This window comes from Triturus cristatus, chromosome 1_2, assembly GCF_964204655.1.
Source record: "Triturus cristatus chromosome 1_2, aTriCri1.1, whole genome shotgun sequence".
Taxonomy (NCBI): domain Eukaryota; kingdom Metazoa; phylum Chordata; class Amphibia; order Caudata; family Salamandridae; genus Triturus; species Triturus cristatus.
The window spans coordinates 978,751,960-978,779,369 of NC_140580.1; the positions used below are offsets into that span (position 1 = coordinate 978,751,960).

At 44.6% G+C, this 27,410-nt stretch overlaps 1 protein-coding gene across 5 annotated transcripts in view; it reads left to right on the plus strand.

Moving 5' to 3' along the window:
- Positions 1 to 27,410, plus strand: part of LOC146868499 (ectonucleoside triphosphate diphosphohydrolase 8-like) — a 465,720-nt gene that overhangs the window by 314,020 nt on the left and 124,290 nt on the right. For all 5 annotated transcript variants that reach the window (XM_085610684.1, XM_085610701.1, XM_085610693.1 and 2 more), the window contains one exon: positions 7,379 to 7,529. In XM_085610684.1, the coding sequence (XP_085466810.1) occupies positions 7,379 to 7,529 (151 nt within the window). The remainder of the gene's footprint in view (positions 1 to 7,378; positions 7,530 to 27,410) is intronic.

Below are 27,410 nucleotides of genomic sequence, written 5' to 3' on the forward strand. Positions count from 1 at the left end.
TCCCTATTCCAGCTAGCAAAGCAAAGAGCTTGGGAGTTATTTTAGATGATCACCTAAGCTTAGGTAAGCAAGTTAATGCAGTAATCTCGTCATCATACAATGTGCGTAGAATTCTAAAGAAAATAATGTATTTCCTCCCTATTGCAGTTCGGAAATCAATTATCTCCACACTTGTTTTTATCACAAATCGATTATTGTAACGGTCTCTACAATGGCTTATAGGCCCAATATTTAAACAAACTGCAACTTTTACAAAACTCTGCAGCTAGGTCATTATTGGGACTCCCCAGATACCAATCTGCCTCCTAGGCACTGAAAGACCTTAACTGGTTGAAGGTCAAACACAGAATCACGTTTAAAGCACTCTGTCTTACCTACAGAGCTCTTCATAACTCTGGACATCTGTTTTTGAAAGAAACACTAATCTGGTAGATACCCACTAGAAATTTAAGATCATTAGGTGCTTTTAAAGTCAATTTTATCAGATTTGAAAAAGGAAAATGGGGAGGAAGCAGTTTTGTAGTGAGAGCATCAAGAGCTTGGAACCTTCTTCGGCTACCCCTAAGGGCAGCCCCATCCCTTCTCCAATTCAGAAAAAGTTTAAAGACATGGCTTTTTAATCAGTAGGCTCTCGTTTTAAGTTGACTTACAGTTGTTTGCAGGAATAGCGCCAAGACACCTCCGGTTAAACGTTGCGCTCTATAAATCGGCTGACAAAACATAACATGATTGACTCCTCTAGTTGTTTCACTGATGTGGTCTTTCATGCAAAGGTGTTTGTTCAGCGTTATGCCTAAAGATCTGGTGGAATCCACAACATGTGGAGTGCAATTAAGGGCCGTTAGCTTTTTGAGCCAGTATTGAATGGGGGTAGGATGATTGTGGGGTGCAATCAGGAGGTATTCCGTCTTGATGGTATTTAGCATAAGGTGATTGCCCTTGTGAAAACTCAACATTAGCTAACTCACAGAGTTGAGAGTGTTGATATCGTCAGGTGAAGAAATTTTAGGTATATTTGAGTGTCGTCTGCCTACATGCGATAATATATGTTCGAACTGTTCAGAATTTCAGCAAGTGGTTCCATGTACAGGCTGAAGAGCGAGAGTGATAGTGCAGATCCCTGAGACCGGTGTGTTGTTAGAAAGGGAATGGTTGACTGATTCTCTGTGATCTATTGTGTAGGAATGAGGCAAACCAATTTAAAATGGTGCCTGATAACCCCATCCTTTTTTCGAGAAGATCAATCAGATTATCATGTTTGACCATGTCGAACGCAGAGGAGAAATCCAGGAGAATAAGTAGGCAGCTTTCATTTCGGTCAAGAAATCTCAGAGCGTCATCAGTAATATGTGTCAGGGTAGATTAAGTACTGTGACCCACTCGGAAACCTGATTGGAATTGTTTAAGGAGTTGAAACTGATCAATGTGATTATACAGTTGCGTGCAAATGCCTTTCTCAATTAGTTTGGCTAGGTCATGATATTGGAAATGGGCCTAAAGTTGTTAGGATCATTTGAGTATGCATTTGGCTTTTTAGGTATGGGGGTGACTTGGCCAGTCTTGAGGCAATCATGAATCCTGCCTTGAAGGAGATATTCATGGACAATCGTGGACCAGAGAGGGAGTATGGAGGGTATACGTTCTTTAAATAGCTTGGCGGGCAGAAGATCCTTGAAATGATTTGAAGGTTTTGAGTTTATAGTTTTGAGTAACTCAGCATCATCTGATAGATTAAAGGAATTCCATAATGCCTGATTTTTTGGTGAGTGAACCATGGAGCCAGAGGGAGGAGAACTCAACAATGGGAATGGTGGGACAAAGGACTGGGTCAGGCCCAGTGTGTTTGGTGAGTTGCACTGTAAATCTTGTTCGATCTTTCTTAAAAATCTTCACTGCTAGGGGTTAAGTCATTGAGTGTAGAGTGTTGATTAGTTGAGTGGGTAGTGTTGTTTAATAATTTCGAACAGGCGTTTTTGGCATGGTCGAGCTGTGACCTGAAGTGAGCAGTTTTGGCACTACGGATATGTTTGTTATAGGTGCTTCTCACCGTCCTCAGCTGCTTAAGGCTTGTTATAGAGGGAGAGTTTCTCAATGACCTTTCCCCCAGCCTCACTTTACGTCTTTCTGCATTAAGGGAGCAGCTGAACCAGGGTTTGAAGGGTTTCCTGGGTATTCTTTTGAGTTGCTTTGGAGCAACTGAGTCAAGTATATCATTCATGGAGTGAATGTAATGTTCAGTAAGGACATTTAGATTTGTCAGGTTAGAAGACAGGCGAAGTAGGTTATTACTAATGTTGGTTAGCTCAATTATATTGATGTTTCTTAAGTCATGTGAACATTGTTTGGCCTTGCGAGGTTGACTATGTCAGGTCAACTCCCTTTCCAGGATGAAAAATGAGATCAAATAATGATCCGACCACTCACAGGGAGTAATGGCATCCATTTGAATAACTTTTTCTTTGGCAATGATTAAGCAGAGCGTTCATTGCAGTGTGTGTGGTTTAGGTCAGAGAGGAAAGCTTTAAATGTGCACAGTAAGGGATCATTAGCATTGTTCCAGGATAGGTTGAAGTCCCCAAGGAAGATATGATTTTGTTGTAGGTCAGAGTTGGAGGCTATGGTCTCCATTACTTGTTCTATGAATAGAAGATTTTCTCCTGGGCGGTGATAGATCGTGTGAAGAGTACACACTAACTTGTCATTGTTGCAAAGTCATCCTGTGCCCTGGGCACCCCCTAACTTTATGCTGACTGGTACTGGTGGTAACTGACTCTGACTGACCCAGAGCTTTGCCTAACCAGGCCCAGGGTCAGTGCTATGCTGAAAACACTTAGAATACAGTGAAAACACCTACATACACTAGGGTACACTATGGGTTGGGGTACCCCTGTGATTGGCATGATCGACCCTATAAGCCCCTAGTACATAATAGGCCAGGGGGATTGAAACGACCTATAAGTCCCTAGTACATAGTAGGGCATGGTAATTTAGAGGCCAGCAGCCTTTTCTGCACTTGCATGTGTGCACTGCTGAAGCCTGGGGTCAGTTTAAAAGCAGCCCTGGGTTCCATGACTGCTTTTAAAAAGTAAATTGTGCCCAAACTCTACTTTTGTGTTTAGGGCTCTTATAAATGGATAACCTACAATATTTTGGCATATTAGGAACCCCCATGGTCTCCCCTAGGTGTCCCAGGGGTGGGGGGGTCAGGTATTTATAAGGTGGACCCTTATAAAAATGAGTTTTATATGCCCTGGGTTAAAAGAAATTTCACATTCCACTCCCCACATTGTGATAAAGTGCTGCCCATATTCGACTTTGATGCTAGGAACACTGTGGAGGGAGGATCTGCAATATTTCTACAGATCCAGAGCCTCTAAAGTCTCCCCTAGTTGTCCCATGGGGTTGGGGTCCTGTAGATATGAGCGAAGTACTTATAAAATATGTTTTTGTAAGTCCTGGTGCTGGAAAAATGGCCCAAGTAATTTTTCACATTGCAAATCCCATGCCACATAAGTTAACATGGCAAAAGGTTATTAACTAATAACTCCTGATAGGAGAATGATAGAACTTCCATTCAAAGACTTTCCAGAATGGTAGTGATAAATCCAACAATATGATATTGTCGAATTTCTTCCAAAATGTACAGACAAGAGGTTATAAGACTTTCTTGTTTGTACGTCCAGATTCAGCCTTCAAGTGGTTTGTCCTGATTGGTCAGGGTTAAGTGGATTAGCCAGGCAGCTTTGAAGAGGTGATAAAGAGCCCCTGTGGTTAACCAGCTCTTCTGGGAGGGCAGTGTGCTGCTACACAGGAATTCCAGGGCAGGAGGAGGAGGAGTAAACCATGGTCTTCAAAGAGGAGGGAAGAAACCAGTGTCATTTACAACTCTAAACATCTGACCACAGCTAGAGCTAGGCTTATGGAAGGAATGCACAGGCGCAAGGGGGAGAGTCTATGGAAAGTAGCCATCCTAGGGATGTGTTTAGCCAACTCTTACCTCCCTGCTGGAAAATCAGCCATTATGAATTTGGAGGATTTGGTGCACTCTGGAACAAAATAATGCCACACTCTACAGGATGTGGTCATAACATTGGGGAGTTGCCCTGCTCCCATTGGTCAGGAGGGACCTCTTGCATGACCCAGAGAACTTGGAATAAGTATCTGAGAGGGGCAGCTTCTCTCAGATCTGTTGCTTGAAACTTAAGAAAGCAAGACGTTGCCATGCTGAGAAGTTGGGGTGAAAATTCTAAAGCCTGCCCTCTGAAGACTGCACCAGCTGAAACTACAGCCCTGTGGATTACCTTGCTGTAAAAGAACTAAAGAGTGGACTCTCTGCAAGCTACAGGTTAACAGAGCTCACCTGGAACATCACCACCAATGATCCTCAACCTGGAGAATTACCAGTGGATTTGTAAGGGTTTTGTCCAAGTGGATAGTGGGAACAGAAGTCCTCAACTTTCAAGAACCATATTGGAGCTTCCAGACCCTTGGAGTGAGTTTGAGGCACTTTGGGACACTTTGGGGAACTTCAGGAAGTAGGTCCAGGAGTTTGGAGAACTTTGGAGCAACTTTGGAAAACTGCTCCATAGGGGGACCGACTCAACCTGGCCAGCCAAGCCGCCTGCCTTCAACCGCGAGCCGGTCCATCCCGCTAAAATCTTTGTAGGTCCGACTTCCAGAGTTTGACCGGGAGTAGAAGAAATCCGAGGCCGGAGAACCCTCACTGAATATGGCCTGGTGAAAAGCTCCAGAAAAGTTTCTAAGTCCAAAGGTAAAAACTGTTACCAGGACTTACTGCAAGGGGTAGCCGCTCAGGCCTCCATCGCGGTCGGCCTGAAACTTTGACTTTGAGCTGTTCTATCGCAACCAGATATTCCAACATGGTGCTATATGTTTCTAAGTGCTATAAAGTGATAAATCTTTAAAAATTCATATATCCGGTTCCCTACATTGGATTTTTGTTGTTTTGCTGTCATTTTAAAGATAGCAATATTTCCTATTTGTATAAATTGGTGTTGGATTTTTAATATGTGTTGTGTCTTAATTATTTACTGAATTGGGGTTTTTAAATGCTTTACATACCTGTCTTTGAAGTTAAGCCTGCCTGCTCGCAGCCAAGCTACCAAGGGTTGAGCATGGGAATAATTTTCTGAAACCTATGCTGAGTCCTATAATGTTTTAGTGGCCTTATTGCCAGTAGCAGACCTACATTTTCCCCTAGCAATAATCCACTTTCCAACCGTCATTGTTCCAGATTTCGATGTCCAGGTGTGCGTAGGTGGACATCGCAGCCGTCTGAATATTTCTCAGGGTGAGAGTTGATCGAGAGATGCAAGCTATGCCTCCCCCCAACTTTGTGAGGTCTGTCCAATCTGGTTATATCATATTCAGGGGGAACTAGAATGTCCCAAATTGGTGAGCCAAGTTTCTATTAGGATCAGGAGGTCCAGATCTTGCGAGAGTATGAGGTCGGCTATATCCATGGCATGCCTAACCGCTGACCTACAATTCAAAAGCATTGACTTGATGAGGGATATGGTAACCACAGCTTGAGGAGATGTGGAGACTGGCAGTCAATTATCAAGGTTTAAAGTTCTGAGATTGACACTGGATTCTCCAAATGGGTTGGAGAGAATAGTCTGGATCTTGAATGGTGCGAGAGAAGATTTATTATGGGCGGTATTGTAATGAAGTAGAAGGGAGTGAATGTCAGAATCCAACATATAGTCAGTGATCCTATATGGCCTTGCGGGATGGTTAACAAGAGGCCTTGACTTTCAGGTAAAATGTGCCTATTTTCATAAGGATGAGTCTTTTCTTTGACAGAGTGTAGCCGTAGTGAGGAGGCACAATTGATTAGTCTTGGAGGACATGAGGTTTCAGCGTTCCTCCATCATTGTACTTCTCAATATTTGTTATCCCCTCTGTAGTCCTCATGTATGGCAGCTGAAACTTTCACTTGGCTGTGCATGGCCATGGCAAGCAGCTGTCATATTTCTTTGGCCACTGTGCTTTTTGCTGTTCACCAGTCCCAGAAGTCTACGGCCCTGGCAGCCTTCAGGGATTGGAGAAGTGCCCTAGGATCATGGAATAAAGAAGTTAGTGAAATGTAGCCATCACATCCCTCAAGCTAGTTGTCCTGTCGAACAAGAATGGACATTAGGCTACATGGATTTGGTGGACTTTTACTGCTTAGGGCAAAAGATGTTGACATCCACCGCACTACCTTCACAGTACAGCGGGCTTCAACAAGTTGTCCATAGAACTAGGAAAAGAAACATTTGCTTATCCAAAATCACTTTATTCGAGTTCAAAGTTTGAAGATTGTTTTGCTCTAATGAGCAGCACACGGTGTGCGCTATGGTCACAGAAAAAAAAGTGAAAGCCGACCTCGCTAATGGAATCACATACTGTGTTCCTACACTTTTCCCAATAACAACAATAAACCCACTTGTGTGGCTGGGCCTATAACCCGTGAAAGCAAAGGCCCCAAAACGCAACAAGGAAACATCAAGATTTTGCTTTGCATATTGACCCATTCTGGCGATGTGAGTTGCTGCAGCATCTGGGCCAGGACATGGTCGACACCCAGAGAAACCCCACTTGTGTGTCTGGGCGTATCGTAAATCACAACGAGTACGGTGCATCCATTGACAAAAAGGGTAATTCCTATTCCTAACTCTTTTTCCCCACGTTTTTGGACCCCTTTTGGGTCAAAACAAGATTTTGGAAGATGTGGTCTCACCCACGTAATGTGGCATGCTTTATCATTGCATCATTTCTTCAAACCCATACAGGTAGCAGACGAGACATCCGAATCCATTTTTCCAAGGATGGTCTTTCAGGAAGTGAAATCACTGGCCATTTCACCTCCGGCCACAGGTCATATTGAATGTTTTATATAATCTTCGCTGAAAACACAAGGCTGCAGAACATCATTAACCAGTGGTAACAAATCAAACATCCAGTTATTAAAAGTCCCAAAAGATAAAGGTTGTGCTTATTTTTTAAAAAGCTATGTATTCTTTTTAGTTAAATCATGGGTATTGCCAAGTATTTTAAGGTGAATGCAAAAATGTATATAGGAGTAGAATTGCTACCCCTAGCTAAAGCCATATTAATGCCCTGTTGATAAATGCTGACACATGGTTTCACCTGTATTGTTGTGTGAGTGCATATATTGCTCCACTACAGCACACAACAGTGATGTGCCCAAATGTCCTGCTTTGGTTTGCTAGCTATGGAGTAGAGTAAAGCTTCACCAAACTCCAAATGAAATAAACAAATACATTTTTTATAACTCGCCCTACTATCGAATGAGAGTGTTTTGGTGACTTCTAGAGTGGGTTATTGATCTCAGGTACTGATGTAATTTCAGGTGGTGGAATCTCATCCTACGCTAGCAACCCGCCTGGTGCCGGAACCAGCTTGAGGAGCTGTCTTGACCAGGCAATGAAACTCATTCCAGGAAACCAGCAGAAGCAAACTCCCATCCTCCTGGGAGCCACCGCTGGCATGAGGCTGCTGAGGTACATATATATTTTTTAATATTTTTAGCGGGTTTTGACAATCATCTAGTAACAAACAGTGCACAGGAAATAAGACTGTACATATAATAGTGAATCATTAACTATACAGTGTACAACATTTGTGCTGTTAAACCTGTTTAACAGCCAAATAATTACAACAGAACAAAAACGTGTGCCCAAGCCGTTCCCATATGTACAGTCTCATCTGCATCTGCTTGGATTCAGCAATATACTCGTCTTCTCTGTTGTAGCTTCCGCCATCATGTAAGGCAAGTGTAACCGCCCCTCGTTGAAAATAGGCCCTACAATTTGGTTTCCAGGTCATTCTTAGGAAAAACAACCCACTCAATGTGCATGTCAACCCCCCGGAGTTGATGTGTAGATTCCATGAAAGACCCGGGTATCTCCATCTAGTGAGGTGCCATTGTTTTTTTCTGGAGAACTCTTCACTCCTCGTACGGAGCATAGGACCTTTTGCTATAGCCCAGCTCTCTTTTTCCCTCTTTGACTGACTGTGCAGTCCTTCTGGGGACCACCAGAGCAATGCTACATCCCTTCGTGCTAATACTAAGGCCAGGTCTAAAAATATGTTGCCCACTTTCTTTACTGGCCAACATATTTAATGTGCACTCTAAGTCATGCACCTCCTTCTGCCAAAATGGGACCAACACTGGGCAACTCCACATCATATGGATGAAACCAGCATCTACCAGAGCGCGCCTAGGGCAACTCTTGTCATCGGTCTGCAGCTTGACATTAAGCCTGTGGGGAGTGAGATACCTTTTATGCAAGTAATTAAACTGCATAACTGTTCCTGGAGACGTTCTTCGGATGATCCCGTGCCAATTCCCATTCCTTCCCTTGAAATTGCTGTCTGATCATTTCTTTCCATTGGGAACATAAGGGCTGCAACCTATCAGTTCTCATTCCTAAGAACAGCAAGTGAAGCCACAAGATCAATTTCTTGCCTCCACAAACGCTGATAACATTTGCAGCAGCTCGTTGGAGTTCGGTCCTTGATTACCTTGACCCCATAAGTGTTGCAGCAACATGTCCAGTGCACAGAATATCAGGAATTGCACGGCAGGCAATCCGTCCTCTTCGATCATGGTGCAAAAATCCTGAAGCACCTGCAAAGTAACAATCCACGACCATGTCTAGACCATCTCAATCCCTGAAGATCTCCATTGCTGCAGAAGCCTTGCTCTAAACCCCCTGCCACCCTCCTCTTTATGTGTTGAACCCTATCAGCAGACGGACTGAAGCATACACAGGGTAACTGTATCTTTTGAGTGCCACTTTCCAGCTACTGGGCACAATAGCAACAAGCATAGGTTGGTGTAACAAGCTAAACTCTACCCCCAGTCACACTGCAACAACTGGGCCTTCCCATCTCAGGTCTCCCGCATCCACAGTTTTCTGCAAGTTCGCCCCAACTAGTCACTGTACTAGTCATTGAAGCTGAGCCACAAAGTAATACATTTCGAGATCCAGGACACCCAGGCCTCCACTTTAATGCAGTTATCATACCCCCAATCGTCCATTGTCCTAAATAGCCTGCCTGAGCACTGTATTGAGATTAGGCTTGGACGGAGTTTGAGGAGTTCCAAAAACAAAAACTCTACAGGGCTACGCAGGGTTCAGCAAGCGGCGGAGTGCGTTAGGTCGCGCCGTTCGTGCAGATTTTTAGCTCCGTGTGTTTGTCCCATGCTGGAAAATCAGTGACATGCACAGCGTGAGAGGATGCTGCTTCTTTCTGCCACTCGAGTAGATGTTCTACTCGAGCAGCTGCTTCCTCAATACGAACGGAAGGTTTCTCAACGTGAGCGGTTGCGACCATCCACGACCGCCCACGTTGAGAAATCTCATTGAGAGGTGGTCTAGAGTTGGACTATCCTCGTTCAATCTTAACGTTGACGAGTGCAAGCGTGAAAAAAACTCGACTTCGCTAAGTTTTTCAGAACTCTACGTGCTCCGCGGAGTTGCGAAAACTCCGCAAACTCTTCAAACAGAGCGGAGTACCCAGGCCTAATTGAGATACCAAAACCATGCCTGTGGTATCCAGATCCGGAGGTTTTTAGTACAGCACCTTGTAAAAGGATTGCCTTCTTGGGAAGAGCAACCCTGGCCATTATGGGCACTTTTAGGGTTTTCCAAATGGCCATGTGCCCATCTCAGGTATTTAGTTCTTACTACTGAAACTCAATAAAAGACACAAGAAACTGTCCCAACCCCTCCTGTGCACTAAGGCCTCCATGTTTCAACAAAAGTCACAAGACATGCTGCTCCCTACCTGTCTTTGCAGTCTTCCCCCACTTGTGTTCACATGCTGTCTCTTTCCATTCTCTTTTCCCACCCTCTTTCCCCATTGTCTTTTTTCATTCTCCCAAAGTGTTCACACCACTTCTTCTTGTGAGCCTCTTTCCCATCCACTGTGTTCCCACTCTGTTTCATTCATCTCTCTCTTTTTGTTCTCTCCTGTGCAGAAAGGGCAAGCAGGAGCCATGTTTATGCCCATCTTTAGCAGATCCCACACCTTTTTGTGTGTATTTTGCTTCAAGCAAAAGTTTTGACATCCTGTACAAACTCCTTCAGCTGCTGGACTCCATCCCTCTGCCAAGTTAACCCATGAACCCCGGGCCCTTGGCATGACCTCAGCAGATATCTCAATTCTAAGAGTACTCAGTGGTGAGATTTGGGGGTATTGTGCACAGCCCTACTACAACTACCGAGACAGCCAGGAGTTTCCATGTCAAGTGAGACTCACACTCAGGTATTGAGATACACAACCATAAAGGATTGCCACCGTGCACCCAAAAATGACCCCACACCAAATGCGTGACCTCAAAGTGTGATATTAAGGTGTGAGGCGTACAATGGCAAAGGCTGGGCTACAACCTGTTAAACTCTCATTCAAGTGGCCTTGAGCTTCACGAAAGGAACCTGGGAGGAGACTGTGCTCCCAGGCGTGAAGCTTACGCCCAGTCAGAGACCTGTGCACTATTGTGTTAGAGTGACTTGCTTTAAATGCGCTAAAGTAAGTAAATCACTTACATCAACTGAGATTGTGTGACTAATCAGTGGCGCTATGATCCAGAAAGTGAGGTTTACAAACAGTAGGTGACCTTATGTTTCGATATATAAGACTACACACAATGAAAAACATTGCACTCCAAAGCCCCAATGACTTGGTGCACTATAGTGAGGCGGATTTGCACAGCGAATAGGCATTCAAATTCGCAGTTAGCATGCAATTTCAAGTTAAACCTGATGGGATGGTGAATGACTGCTTCCTCTTAGTATTAGCATACACAGTTGCCAAATACATTCGGTTTAACAAAGTGCTAAATGTATGTAGGGTCAGTAGAGTGAGGTGGATGGTGAGGTAGCGAGTTAGAGAATTATTAGATGCAATGGGAAGCAGTGTTTTTTAGAGTTTTTTAGAGTGGGGCAGATTTACAAGAAACTGACGCATCTCTGCGTTAGAGCAGAGATGCATCCGTTTCCCTGCGCCTGCGTGCGAAACCCTTGAGCCACCATGGATGTGTCCTATTTATAATACTGCTCACCATGGCGCAAGGATTGACAGATGCGTCAGAATTTCTGTTGCATCTGTTGGCACAAAAGTCACGCATTGCTGGAGTTGTGTCGCAAGCACAACGCAACTCCAGCAATGCATGGGGAGGCCTATACTTATTGTGCTCCGTCACTCCTTACACCTGCTCCAAGCAGGCTTAAGGTTTTGACGCAGTGTCGTCCTAGAAGTAGTGCAGTGAAATCTTGTAAATTTCACTGTGTCACTTCTACTAGGCTGTCCTGCGTGGGCATGCCCATCCTGCATACATTATACCTGACGCAGGTATATTGTGGCGCAGGGCTTTACAACGTGACGCATCTCCCTAGATGCGTCACGTTGTAAATGGGACGCAACATGGCTCATTGTTTACGCCGCTGCTGCGTCACAAAAAAGTGACAAAACAGCTGCGCAAAAGTGATTCAAGGGAGTTGTAAATCTGCCCCGATGTTTTCTCCCTCTTAAAAGAGGTGAATGAGGCTTGGCTGCTATTGCAGCCAATGCTTATTATACCTTGCAGAATTGCTGTACGGTAAAATCAGGTCTGGTTCTTGCACGCCCAGAAAAACCAGGTATGAAATAAATGACCCCCTTTGAATCAGGCAGAGTGGAATTCTTCGAGTTAGTTCTGTTGCACCTGACTCGTAATGGGGCGACATTCTGACTCTGTATTGGAGGCCAACACTCTCTATCTCACCTGCTTAATCCCCTGGGTGCTGTGTCACGACCATCGTCTGTCTCCCTCCCGCCGCCGCCATCCTAACGCGGCCGCTGTGCGGAGGGGGACTACCCTTCCCAGGATCCCTAGCAGCGGACAGGAAGCGGAACCTGAACCCGCCTCCTGTACTCTCGCGCCTGGAGGCGCTTAAAAGCAACGTGAGCCCCTGGCAAAGCGGGCGACATTCTGACTCTGTATTGGCGGCCAACACTCTCTATCTCACCTGCTTAATCCCCTGGGTGCTGTGTCACGACCATCGTCTGTCTCCCTCCCGCCGCCGCCATCCTAACGCGGCCGCTGTGCGGAGGGGGACTACCCTTCCCAGGATCCCTAGCAGCGGACAGGAAGCGGAACCTGAACCCGCCTCCTGTACTCTCGCGCCTGGAGGCGCTTAAAAGCAACGTGAGCCACCGCCTCGCGGGTCCGCGCGCGGGCAGCGCCGGGCTAAGCCCGGGCAAAGGGCGAGCCCTCTGTGGCCGCCAGAGGAGACTGGGCTGGGCCACGGACCTTGTACTTATTTGCTGTGGAGCTTGTTCATTCACTATATTGTGAGTTTTATTGTGTTTAACTGTATGTGTCACTAGAAGTTAGCCGCTTGTTTCATTCGCCGGTAACCTGTACTGTTTCAAGGTTTACTGTTGCGTTTGATAATATGGCTAAGGTGAAGACTAACAAACCCGTAATGGGGGCTGGTTCCATGGAAAACTATCTTGTTCAAAAGGTTAATCAAATTAATAATACCCGCAGAGCTTATCTAGGGCGAGGTAACGATTCTGCCTTATCTGCAGAGTTGCCCTCTCCCTTGGTGTTTGTAGCTGCCACAGATAGACAGGAAGGGGGCTGTGGGGCTGTCATAACTACTGAAGTACAGGTACATGTAGATCAGATTGTAGACCACCCAGAAATAGTACCTGACCTAATAGAGGAAGAGATACCACTCTCATCACCCCACCATAGACCAGTAAGATTGTGCAGGAAGGTACAAGTTAAGCGTGGGGGGAAGAACTGTAAGCCTAGAACAGGAAAGAGTAACAGAGTTTCTAATAGTGGGGTAGTGCAAAAGGACCCAGAGGAAGGTAGTGGCATGGGTGGAACCAGTTCTAATATTGATCTGGAATTATTTACTCTTCTAATTCATTCTCTGGAAGGAAAAATAGAGGCAAAAATCACTGAGTTGATGCAACCTTTGTTATCTAAATTAGATATAATGGCTCTGGAAGTGGAAAGATTAGGTGGGTTGTTAAAATCGCATTTGGCTGTAGCATCAGGAAACTCAGATGTAGAAAACAATAAATTAATTGTGGAGGGTATGGGAACAGGTAGAGGCAATTTACCAAATAATAGGCAGAAGACTTTGGTTGTTGCTGAACCTGCCCTATCTGATCCCAACATACCAATTACGCAGAACACCAGGGTTACTGGAATTCCTGAGGGCATGCTAGCTCACAGTCATGTAAAGAAAATTCGTCATGTCAATCTTCCACCTGATTGTGCACCTTATGTGGTTGTACTTACAAATGTCCCTCCCATTGAGTCTCATGCATATCAGGCGCCTGAGGAAACTCATGATTCTTTAAAGAATAGGACGGTCTTTTGGCTTAATAAGAACTGTGGGTTTCCCGTTAAATTTGCCGATCAAATAATAACAACAAGAAGGGTGAGTTGGATCGGACCATCTAGTAAGGCTACTAATGGTGACTGTATTATCGTCAATTTTAGGCATCCTCAACATGCTGCCACAGTCTTACTTAGAGCCGCGGCATTGGCTTACATTCCTAATAGTATTTGTATACGTCCTCTGGGGTATTTTTACTTCCACCTGATTAGAAATCCACCGACCCCTGGTCCTCTTAGATCATGTACACCCTCACAGTCACTGCCTCCCAATGGAGCATACGTATACAATGTTGGTAGCCAGAGAGGGAATGGTTTTAATATTGTAACTCATAACAGATTTGATGCCCTCTCGGGATTAGAGTCATGTGACTGACATGAGGTATCTGCTGGGCAGGTAAATCGGATCTCAGAGGATATGGAATGTATGGAGAGTACCTTGGCTGTTATAAATTCAAACAACATAATTTCTTGGAACATTGCGGGTTTAGGTACAAAAATGATGGACTGCAATTGGATTGAGTACATTAAGAAGTATCAAGTTATCTGCTTGCAGGAAACCTGGTCAATTGATTGCAATCATTTCCTGGAAGGGTACAAGGCCTATTATGTCCCGGCAGTAGCGATTACTAGGGGCAGACCCAAAGGGGGATTGGTTGTGTTTATTTCTATAGCACTCTGTTGTAAGGTTCGGAGAATTAGAACAAACCATACTGGTATTATTGGGTTAGTTTTAATAGGGGATAACTGTAGGGCCGGCCTGGTCAATTTTTATAATGCTATTAATTTAAGTACTAACTCTAGTCAGATAGTAACACTGAATACTTTTATTAGTAACTCTATGAAGGATTGTATTCACAATCTCATGGTGGTGGGGGATTTTAATGTGCATCCCTGTGGTGACCCTCTTCTTAAAATGATTACTGAACTTAATTGCTCGTACTGTGAGAATTTCCATTTCGAGCATTCAATTGAGGGGGAATACCTCAACGACATGCTTAATGAGTTGGACCTAACACCTATGATGGCTTTGATGGCCCCTAATAAGTGCTTTGATACCCCGACATTTAAGGGGAACGGCAGGGCAACCTTTATAGACTTTATTCTGTTAACACCTGTAATGCAGTCTTTTGTGGGATCCTTCTCTATTGAAGCTAATGAATTCAGTGACCATAATCCCCTCACTGCTCTTATGAGGGGTCCACTGATAGATAAAGAAAGAGAAGACTCCCTTATTGGTAGGGTGAATACCACAGATGGCAGACGTCGGTTGAGATGGTCTATTGGTACCCCCGATTTGTTGTACAATGAAATTAAAGTTACATGTGCAGACGAAATTACGGTATGCACACAAGAGGGTGCACTCCCAAACATTGTCCTAAATGCTTTCCATTGTCTAGCGGTTAAGGTGTCTCAGCTATTATCAGTACCTGTAAAAAAGTCGGATCTCAAAAAAGGACCTAGGTGGTTTAATCAGGATTGTTCAAAAGCCGCCAGAAATCTAAGAGCAGCATTGGCGTCAAAACCTAGGATTAAAGCTGATGTCCAGCTGTGTAGAAAGACCTATAAAAATATTATCGCTAGACATAAGGAATCTCTTAGGGAAGAGGCGTGGTCAGAGATTTTAGATCCTGCTACCCTTCGAAGTAGTATTGGATTTTGGGCCCTGATGAGGAAACCGTTTCTGGCTCAGGATCCGGGAGATGGTCTAGAAAGTTATATACCCAAGGAGGAGTGGGAAGTGCATTTTAAGAAGTTATACTGTTGTACAGGGGATACGAATATGACTTCTGCCTGTAGTAATACTGGTGTACAAATTGTTTTTAACAGAGGCGAAGTTTTTGAGGGCATTTTGGGACTTACAGGCGGGAAAGCTCCCGGCCCTGATGGGATTCCCCCTGATTTATTCAAATCCGATCCTAATTTCTGGGCACCCATCTTAGAGTCTGTTTTTAATGCTGCTGTAAAAGAAGGATGTCCACGATCATGGGGTGTTTCCACAATTGTCCCAGTTTTCAAAAAGGGTGACAAGGGTAGCCCACACTGTTATCGACCCATTTCTCTGATAGACTCTATGGTTAAGATTGTAGGAAGAATCGTATTGCAAAGACTTTCAGATTGGGTGGAGGAAAAGAATATTATGTCTCCCTCGCAGTATGGTTTTTGCAAAGGCCGCTCGACAATAACTCAATGCCTTAACCTCTTCCTGATATTTAGTAAATATACCATAATACAGAAAGGCACCGTTCATCTTGCCTTTATGGACTTGTCCTCCGCGTTCGACTGTGTAAATCGGGGAAAGCTGTGGCAGTCCATGAGGTCGAAAGGGGTTGATAGCGGTTTGGTTGATTTTTTGGTTGACCTACACTGTAATACCAGAGCCAACGTGAGATACTCCCAAGATCTGAGTGTAACAGATAATTTTAGCATTGGAAAGGGTGTCCGACAGGGCTGCATTTTGGCCCCTTTTCTTTTTAATTTTTATATTAACGACTTAGATGGTGTGTTACAGGATGTCTGTGCTGACTGCCCAAGAGTTGGCAGGCGTGGAATTCCAATACTTCTTTATGCAGATGATGCAGTTTTAATTTCTAGAACAGAGAAGGGACTTCAATCTTTGCTAACTGTTTTTAATTCATTTATGAGAGATAGAGACCTTCTGGTAAATAATACAAAATCATTTGTTTTACAAATTGGTCAGCAACCAAAAAGACCCTTCCTATTTAGGATTGGTGAAGAAATAATCCCCCTAACTAAAACATTCTCCTATCTGGGAGTTCTCTTTGATACAAAATTAAATTGGGAACCTCATCTTGCAAAAAAAAAAGGAGAAATGGTGAGGGTTAATGCTTCTATTTTTAATTTTGCTGCTAAATTGGGGAAAAAACCCATTTGCGCTATGCTGAAATTGTATAATGCCAAGTCCTTGGCAACTGCATCTTATGGCAGCGAAATCTAGGGGTATGTTGGTGGAGAGCAATTACAGATTATAGAAAATTCATTTATGAAGCGCCTTCTGTGTGTCCCCATTGGTACGTCTAACCTCGTTGTACATGAGGAGTTGGGGTCGCAATATTTATGTGATTTACTCTCCCTACGCCCCTTGATTTTTTGGCTCAAATTATGGCTAAATGAGGACATACCCCTAACACATTTAATTGTGAAGGACTTTATGACTCTGGACAAGGCATTGAGCTCTCCCTGGTTAAGCTACTTAAAATCAAACTTCGCTAATCTTGGTTGTTCTGAACTTTTTGCCAATCCACGTCTAATTTCAAAGGGTGATCTGGAGTCCATTAAACAAGCATTTTTGCTGGATAGGAGGACTGCGAGAGAAGAAGTGGAGCTTCAGAAACCTAGTGTGAGGAAGTTTGTTATGTTAAAGACTTCTGTGGCTATCGAGCCATATTTGGAAGGGTCTCTGACCTCACATGAGAATTTTTTACTGACCAGATTTAGGTTTAATCTGTTCCATCACCTGCTTATTAGACCTAAGTGTGTTATTTTTAACAAATCGGCAGCGCCTTGCGGCTGCGACGGAAAGTCTCCGCAGGACATGCAGCATTTTATTTTTTTATGTAAATTTTATGAATTTCCACGCAAACAATATTTAGTAACTCTTTTAAGAAAACTTGGTTTTAAACAAATCAGGCCGGCACTTTTGTACTTGCAGCTTTTGCACAGTGACAGTATCCTCCAACTCAAGGAGTTTTTAAAATTATGCATTAGATTGAGAAAATGTTTGGACCAGTGAAACTCTGTCCTTTCTTTGTGCTTATATTGTTAATGTATTCCTTCCCTTGCATTTGTACCTGGTGAAATGTTTGGCTGTCTTTGATAATGTACTGTATATTTTATGTGTCTTTTATGGTTTGCAAATAACCGAAATAAAGCATTATGATGATGATGATGACTCGTAATGAGAGCCCGAGAGAAATTAAACTAACGCAGTGAATGAGACCTGCACTGCAAGGAATGAGATGTGCACCCCATGAAGATGTTGCACCTTAAAGAGTGAGACTCCTACTGTGTGAGTGACTCTGTGCTTCACAAAGTGAAACTAATGCCCTACATGGAGGAATGCATTTCTGCTCCTCTGATATCGCCATATGCCTAAGGCCTATCCTACTGCACATACCAATTTGGTGTATGCTGTTTTTTTCCTGCTCATTACTTCCCTTTGATAATAATAATGATAATATTAATAATAATAATATATTAATAAAAGCATTTCTAATGCGCACAGCTACCTCAAACAGAGGTTTCCAGGCACTACACAGACGACATCAGCGACCAAACATCCAACAGATATTATTCCTGCTTGAAAAGCCTTGTTTTTAAGGCCTTCCTGAACTCGAGTTCCGTTTCAAGTTGACGCAAGCATGCTGGTAAAGAGTTCCACAGTCTTGCGGGCCCTCCAGAGAAGGATCTACCCCCTAGGCAGGCCTTAGTCGGTGCTTCTGCAGGTGGCAGACTTCTGCTTCCAGAAGCAGTAGTTTGAAGCACCTAAAAAACTACACAGTAACACTAGATGCATAACTAGATGGTAGTCTCCAAACTCTAACAGAGCCCTGTAAAAAGATCTGCAGTCATAGGAACCAGTATAGCAAAGAAAGACACCCAAAGGTCACATAGACAAATCTATCCTAGAATTTATTGGAAACCAATAGCATTCCTACCATACTTACTGCACATAATATGTGGTACAAGAAAATATAATTGCATGGGGGGGAAGATTCAGGTCCCAGTGTTGGCTCAACATCCTGCAACTCTGGACAAATCATGTAATCTTCCTGTGCCTTAAAGAAAATAAAAAAATAAGCATTGGCAAACCCAATAGGTCACTCCTATATGAGAACTATTGGCTTTGCCAATGTCTTTTAGCCACATTGTAGAGCAGCGTGGCTATTGTGCAGCATGGCTAAAAGTTATAAAAATAAAAGCGCTATGATGTGGTAATGGGAAGCTAAAAAAAGCAATATGACACGGCCATGTCATAGTGCCTTATTTTCTTAAAGCGGGTGGGGGAGGCATCACAGACTACTGGAGGATGTGAGTGGGAGGAACGAAGCAACATGGACAATGGAGGGGTGGGGGAAGAAGCAACACAGACAAAATTAGGATGGGGGATAAGACAACTGTACTAGCTAGGAAGAAAAACAGTACCTCAATAATAGCTCCAGCAACAGAAGGACCTTATGCAAGATGAAGCTTTCAGTATATGGTCCATGCTCCAGAGGAAAGAAGACAAAGTGAACCCGTCACACACTGCTAATCGTGAGGCAGCAAATGAGTGACAATGAAGCCCTCCAATGGTAAGCAATGGGCAAGCTCCAAGCCCCTTCTAGCAAACAATATCTTTTGTAAGAGCGCAGGTGGTAGCAGTGCATGCAATGCCACATGCAAAACCTTAAAAGGACCCTGGGCATCTACATATGTAAGTTACTCAATTAAAGGTGAAGGGTAAATGCAAGAGACTATGCATGGGTGTAAATGTGCATGCAGTAGAATGTTAACTATAGCTGCCAAGTGATACCAAGTCATGTCAACACCTTCATCCAGTTATTGCCTTTAACTAACACCACTTAGGGACCTAGTGGACCAGTTACTGGGTCCCCAGAGCCAGCAGAATCCGTCCCTAAATCCTGAACAAATGGGCTCAGTGCTATCTGAAAAAGGCATAGCTGTCGAGAAATGTCACACTGCAGCATAAAGGGAGGCTGAAGAGAAGGGCCTGATGGGAATGCCTTGTGGAGTGAAGGGGAGTAGAGACTGTCATTATAACCAACCACCTGTGAAGGATACAGTCTGCCCTAAAATGACAATTTTTGAGAATCTAATTTTACATCACTCATTTACAGTAACGCTTATGTTCTCATTTAGAATAATACGCTTTACTTTTACTTGAACCATGGGTCTGATTCAACTGAGCTCTTCATCCTTCCAAAGTTGATACATTGAGCACTAATCACTAATTCAATACCATAACCATATACAGTGCTTAGGAAAAACAGAAAGTCAAGTGTGACACATTCAGACAGTCCCTTTTATAACTAAGCTGCATGCTATGATTATTATGTCAATACTTCTAACAGTAAAGAGAAAACTAAAAGTCCCAGAATGCAGTTGGCTAACTAGCTAATAGCAGTTGACAGTGACACATGGGACTACGTATTTCTTCGTGTTTTGCGAGATGTAGATCAAAACACCACCGACATGTCGTAAAATACTGGCAGTCCCATGTCCCACCCTTGTTCTTCAAAACCTTATTTTGCACACCCAAAACAAATACTCTGTCACAAAATCCAAGCATCACAAGCAAGTGTCGCAAATGTAGCCAATGAGCCATTGCTGTTTCGCAGGAGAATAGATTGGTTGTGCTATGTAGCTGGTGGTGCACTTGGAGCACACTATCACAAATATATTAATAAAGCATGGTGTGGTATCGCACAACCATTTGGAGAGGGCACGTTTTTCGTTTAAATGGCCACTAACTATGCACAGACATGCCGTTTTACTAAAAAAACAACGTGTGGAAATCGGGTTTCAGTGACATCATTTGCACATAACATCCTACAGCCTTCCCTTTCACTCCCAGTGCTGCAACAAGATTGCCACATAGTTCATTGTACAAAATCCTCTCTCTTTGTGGTCTGAGAATGAAAAGTAAACACCAAGCTCCGTGTCGAACAAATAAGCAGCAGCTTGACATTTAATTGACCTCTGTCTTTGAAAGTGCGGAAGTGTGAAAAGATAAAGAGAACGTTTAAATGCATCTTTATTGCTTATTCAACGTCTGAACTCCAGCATGGTTTTTCTAGCCAAAGTGACTGTACATTTGTGCCCATAGCATACATGGCAACATTTTGGAAGAGGAAAGTGGGATTTTTTTAACGTCTGTTGCGCCCTGTCTATTGGCATGTATGGGACTTGCAAGTGTGCTGCTGCAGGAGCGAATACCAGAAATGCAAATATACGTTTTTTTTCCTTAACTGTCAGGAGCACAGAGAAATCGCTATTGCAGACAGAGAGAGCGTGACAAAACTGTTGCAAACTTGCGTGCAGGAGCAGGTTACTGGCAGTTAATATTCCAGGTCATACAAGACCAGTCCCTGCAGTATGGAGCCCGCTGAGGAATCGATTTTTTCCTACAGGAATCTGGAGGCAAGAATCTAGCCTGGTCATCGGTAGCCTCCCGCTTGAATCGGGAGGGTTGACATGTATGCCATGGCTCATCTCATAAAACGGAGAACCCCATGGATGTTTGCTCAGCTGGCACAACCACAGAAGGCGCGTGCTCCTCCTCCCTGCAGGCCTGTCCTGTGGGCTATGTTACAGCCTCATAAACTGGAGCATGGGTGGGCTGAAAAGGACTCCATGGGGAGACTAATCTGCATTCCATCATCAGTGTTTCAAAATGATTGCTGCTTCATGGAGGGCTTTTCCAAGCAGAGCATGGAGGCAGGCAGTTCCCTCCCCCTCAACCTCTGGCAAGACTTGTACATGTTTAACTTGCCACCAAAACAAAAAGGTTCCTCATCTACTTCTTGGTAGAGAGAGATATTTTTTGCAGAGAGTCAAGGAGGCAAAAAAACAACTATAAAAACTAGTCAAGAAATGCTATTTTAAAACAACATTTTCATGGCAAACCGGGTTAGGGGAACGGTTAAACCAATAGGAGTGTAAGGAGGAAACATAGTATAAACAGAGGCCTAGGGGGTGTGGGGAGTGAGGGTTGGGGGGAAGGCATCATCAGAGAACCGCAGGAGCAAAAGAGAGAAATAGCTGCAGTACGGGAGTGGGGCACAGAAGCTTACAAGGAAAGAGATAAAACACATGTACTCTCATCGAGGGTTTCACAAATAAGAAAAAAACGAGTTCCTGTAAAGCAAGCATTTGGTGAAGAATACAAAAATCCAATAAGAGAGGTGGTAAATGGACGAATGTATGACGTTACAACGCATACATGTACAACGCATGCCTTTACAACGCAGTTTTTACATCGTAACATCCTTTACAACGCATACATTTACATCGCATACCACTACAACAAATGTTTTAAAACTACATTACAACGCATTAGATTACATCGCATTATACCTTTACAACACATACCGTTACAATGCATTTAAGGTAAGTGTTGGATAGTGTAGGTGTAAAAATTACTATTCTAACTCTAGGGGGTGCAACAGTAGGGTAAGTGTTGGATAGTGTAGGGGTAAAAATTACTATTCTAACTCCAGGGGGGTGCAACAGTAGGGTAAGTGTTGGATAGTGTAGGGGTACTATGCGTTGTAAAGTATGCGTTGTAATGACATGCAATGTAATGCCTGCGTTGTAGTGACATGCGTTTTAGTGCCATGCGTTGTAGTGACCTGCAATTTAATGGATGCGTTGTAGTGACATGCGTTGTAAAGGATGTTGCGATGTAATGACTGCGTTGTAAATGGGGTGTGATGTAATGACTGCGTTGTAAAGTTTGTTCCCCAAATGGGCTAAGCTCCATGGATGGGGGTCAAACACAAGCTAGACGGCATAATACACATAAAGTCAGCCAATAGTAAGTAGATGTAGATGACAAAGGGCAAACCCAATGGTAAGCAATGGGCGGAATGCATTCCTAGGTCAGCTTTCTCAAGTCCCCAATATGTCTTTCATAGCCAATCAACTGTGCTGCCTTCTTGGCTTCAACCTAAAAATTGATTTTGGGCAATTTAATCTGCTGTTCATGTATGCTAGGCCCGGCTTTCGGGGCACCAGGGCACCCGGATTACTGCACTCCAATCGCATCAACTGGAGTGTTCCCTGCTGGTGTCCTGGGGCATCATTACTAGTGGACCCAAAACTGCATAGTCAAGTACTCCTCTCCAGCATTTTACTCTCTCAGGGTAACAAGACAGAGCAGTCCAAAGATTACTCTAGAAGGTGAGGTGGGGTTAGACATTCAGAATACAGCGCACACCATAGTACCGGCTGATAAAATCAATGTCCAGTCAGTGCTTTACTTTTTCTGAAAAAGTGAAGTGTGTTTTTTTAATACACATAAAACTAGGATAAAAAGTGAAAAACAGATGTCTCTACAATGCTTTGGGCCAGAGTTCTGACCCCAAACAGTATTATAGCGATAGACGCTAAGCACTATAAAAAACACACAACATGTAGACACACATTTAGGATTGCATCTTACAGACCATGTTGCATAGGGCTGCTCTCATTCCCTGGAGCCATGATACCAATCCTTATATTGAAACAATATGGTTTCAGCATATGATGTGAATTCAAAGGATCTTGATTAGCCCCATAACCTGCTACCCAAAGAAACATAGGTACCCTCCCGTCATGATTGAGGACACAGCTCTAGTGGCCTCAGGGATCTGATCACTGGTGCCTGATGTCTGGGCACAGTTTACTGGAGTCCCAGTAGTCACTGACTAGCTGTAGAAGGGAAGTGGCTAGCCAGAGTGCCAGTACACCCTGATTCCCCCATATATCACAAAAAGCAAGGTGGACAGGTCTGTACCACCAGACACCCTTCACCAGCTACAGATTGTAACCGGAAGTTCTGCACAGGCTCCCACAGCACAGGAGAGGGTTCTGGGCTAGAACTGGGATCAAGCTTCCCCATCTCCTTCTGCCTCTGTTGATGTGCTGCAAGCTTCCTTATCTTGAGCAGTTGTCAGCAATTTCCTTGTTCAGAGTACCAGCTCCACAAGCCTCACAGGAACAGCTGGTACTTTGCCAATGCTGCTGCTTCTTGTCAAACTGGCAAACTCATTTGCAGCATAATCCATCCATCACAGAGAACACTTCCTCAAGTTAAACCCCATCCAGGGCTGTGCAAAGACACAGTGAGGAAGCCTCTTATCTTGCCTTCACACCACTGGCCATAAATGGCTTCCTCAGACAGACCCCGTGTATGGTCACCTCTTCAGAATAGTAGACCAGTCTTGAACAACAACTAACCGCTAAGACCAGCCTTTTATCACCTTTGACCCAATCAGAGAGTCTGCTAGTTTTGAATCATGGGTGCCCCTCCAATCACAAGGCACATTTATGGCATGTTCACTGTGTGACCAAAGTATGCCAAGGATGACCCCTGTCTTCCTTCCTACCAGTTCAACCAACTCCCCGGAGAGGAATTTTAATTAACTCCAGATCAGAGGGGCCTGACCATCTCCTAACAGAATTGTCCTGCCTAGTAGGGGCAGCTAAACACAGATAAGAACAAGGGGCCGATTACGATCCTGGAAAAACCCGGTACAGACCGTGGGTCGGAGCGTTTTCTCCGTCCGACTCGTACCGGGTTGTAAAACTTTACAAACATGCAATTACGATTCGTACGGAAACACCATTTCCGTACGAATCGGAAAAAAGACCAACCGACAGAAAAATACATACAAATGTGATCCGGGACACCGCGGACGTGACGTCCGGACGGAGTTAGGCATGTTTTTACGTACCAGCAATTACGATTCGCACCGACTGCAGTCCGGATGGGAGTATTTTTACGGCACCCAAAAAGTGCCGGAAAAGCTAAGTACGCGGCGCGTACCCCCCAGCCCCCCGTATGTACGGAGCATACCCCCCAGCCCCCCGTATGTACGGGGCATACCCCTGTACCCCCCAGCCCCCTGTATGTACGGAGCATACCCCCCAGCCCCCCGTATGTACGGAGCGTACCCCCCAGCCCCCCGTATGTACAGTGCGGACCCCCAGGGGGTACGATCCGTACATACGGGGGGCTGGGGGGTACAGGGGTACGCCGTGTACATACGGGGGGCTGGGGGGTACGCTCCGTACATACGGGGGGCTGGGGGGTACAGGGGTATGCCCCGTACATACGGGGGGCTGAGGGGTACGATCCGTACATACGGGGGGCTGGGGGGTACAGGGGTATGCCCCGTACATACGGGGGGCTGGGGGTACGCTCCGTACATACGGGGGGCTGGGGGGTACAGGGGTATGCCCCGTACATACGGGGGGCTGAGGGGTACGATCCGTACATACGGGGCTGGGGGGTACGATCCGTACATACCGGGGGCTGGGGGGTACAGGGGTATGCCCCGTACATACGGGGGGCTGGGGGGTACGCTCCGTACATACGGGGGGGCTGGGGGGGTACAGGGGTACGCCCCGTACATACGGGGGGCTGGGGGGTACGGCGCGTCCATCTGCGGGGGGGCTGGGGGTACGGCGCGAACATACGGGGGGCGGGGGGGGGGTACGGCGCGTACCGGGCTCTTGTTTGGACATCTCCATGGTTGCTATGGGAGTTCGCTCCGGACGGTCTTTTTTCCATACAGTTGTACAATCGGACGGATGGGACGGATCGTAATTGCGCATTTGGACTTCAGTTTTCCCATTTGTACGTAAAAATGTCCGGGGACGTGTCGGAGACTTTTCCCGACCCGAGGACGTGTGGGGGAATTTTCCCAATGCGATTTGTATGGATTTTTTCCCATACGAATCGTACTTGGCAGTTTGTACGGCGCTTTTACCATTTGTACGGAAAAAAGTCCAGATTCAATTCGGTTGGGGAAATTTTTTCCAGGATCCTAATCGGCACCCAAGTGTCTACCCCCAGCCCACCAGGCCTCTCCAAGGAATAGGGAGAGACATGAAGGAGCTGGGATGTGAAGCAGAACAGCTAATATTATACAAAATGGCGCAACTCACCATCCTTTCCAATTACAGCTACGGGCTCTTAAACACACATCAGGTAGACAAAGGCAACAAGACCACAGGCATGAGAAACTGCACAGACTGATGGCTTGTCGTCTACCCTTGTTAAAATACAGGGATACATGTATCCCTGGCTATACATCTATTGCTGACACCACTGTCAGCCTATCACAGCCTGGGTAGAGAGAGAGCAGTAGCCCTTTCTGTGAAATAGGGGTGCACTATGCATGCCTTCCCTCGACCTCAGAGCCAAGCTCTAGGGCCTCAATCCATGTAGAGATGGGGACCCCAGTGGACATTTATGGTTGTCATACTCATTGAGGTAAGGATCTAGAAACCATTCAGTAACTTTTAAGTGACTTGCCTGGAGATCAGCATAGGGCAGGGCAAGCACTCTCTCCAGAGACATGCACAAGACTTCCCGTCTCAGCAATGTATAGCGCACTAATACTCTTGGGCTGAGTTTGCGCTATTTAAAACTACAAAAAGATTAGGTTAGAACATTTGCATTAAGTGAGCCATAACACTAATCATGTTGATGTATTATTCAATTTATTATGTCAAGTTATAAGGCATGTAAACCTAAGAAGAAACTGGTCCAAAATCATTAGCCATTATCTATCTTTTCCAAACTGTATTGCAAGTTCATCATCTGATTGACCACACCCTGTCCTACAAGAATTAGCTTGGGCTCAGCCGACATTTTCACTTGGATAGGGGAGAGGATGTGGCATGGTGGCGAGAGCTACCGACTCAGCAGCTGTGGATCGGGATTGCGTCTCGCACCAGCTTAACATCCCGCGATTCTGGGCAAATCACTTAATCTCACCATGACCATGGACAGCGCCTGGATGCCCTCACGGACGATATGTCAAGTTATACATACCTACAAATTATAATTATTTATAGTAACCCTTATTATTTTTCAGGGCTTGTAACTCATATATAAGAACAATTTCAGTACATTTAGTACAATATTTAGCTTGTGCTGTAATGTTGGCAACTGCTTGGTTTGTATCTGGTCTGGCGGTGCCATCTTTCTTTTCTGGATGGTGTTAGCATCCTTTTCTCTATACACAACAATCAAGTTTGATGATGAATACAAGTCATTTATCCAGTATTGGGGTATTTTTCACAGGAGCCTGGTGGAGAGGCCTAGCACCTTGTGTGGAGGGAAGGAGCAGAATGCAGCGGCTCCGATGTGGCAGGGAGAGGAGTTAAGAGCACTTATACCACCAAGTAATTAAAAGTGAGTAGATAAATAAACTGAGGGCTTGGTGTAAGACCTCTGGGGCAAGTCCTAGAATTTGTGTGCCAAACTAGTTTTGTTCTTGTGAGATGAATTTTGGTTGAAGGTCCAAAGGTTACTCATGGGTTCGGAGGGGGACCAGATTTAATCCAAAGCTTAATTTGTCATAGTGACAAAACTGTTGGATTCTTCTATGGACTGAGGATACAAAGATTGTGTGTGTGCGTGTTTCTGACAGTCTGTTCACGAGAGAGAGAGAGAGAGAGAGAGAGAGAGAGAGAGAGAGAGAGAGAGAGAGAGAGAGAGAGAGAGAGAGAGAGAGAGAGAGAGAGAGAGAGAGAGAGAGAGAGAGAGAGAGAGAGAGAGAGAGAGAGAGAGAGAGAGAGAGAGAGAGAGAGAGAGAGAGAGAGAGAGAGAGAGAGAGAGAGAGAGAGAGAGAGAGAGAGAGAGAGAGAGAGAGAGAGAGAGAGAGAGAGAGAGAGAGAGAGAGAGAGAGACATAACCATAGTGACTGTTACTAACTATGTGATAGCGATACAGGGTCTCAGTGCTGCCTCTCTAGATTCAAACCCACTTGTCCCCAGTAAAGGCTTGAGGTACAGCAGATACTTTTCAATCATTTGGGCACAACCTACAAAGGGCATTCAGGTAGGAACCAGGTGTCACTATAATATACTAGTAGTAGGGTTGAACTATGAACTGGGGCTCCATACTGACAATCTTCCCTGTCAATAGGATCTACATCCTGGCGTCTCCTCCATAACCCATTCCGTTCCAAGGTTAATGTGGAATGAGGATACATTCTACTCCAGAGTCCGGGAAGGCAGTGAGTAGAAGAAAACAAGTTACTTACCTGTAACTTCAGTTATCCAGTATTGGTATCTTTCATAGATTCACATGCCTGAATCATCCCCGCCGTCGAGGTGGGAGTCTCACGGTATAATAAAAATATATAAACAATAGTAATAAAATATCATACAATAGGCTATAATGGACCATAAAGTCATTACACTAGCCTATCCTTGTCCTTTTGTAAACAAAAAA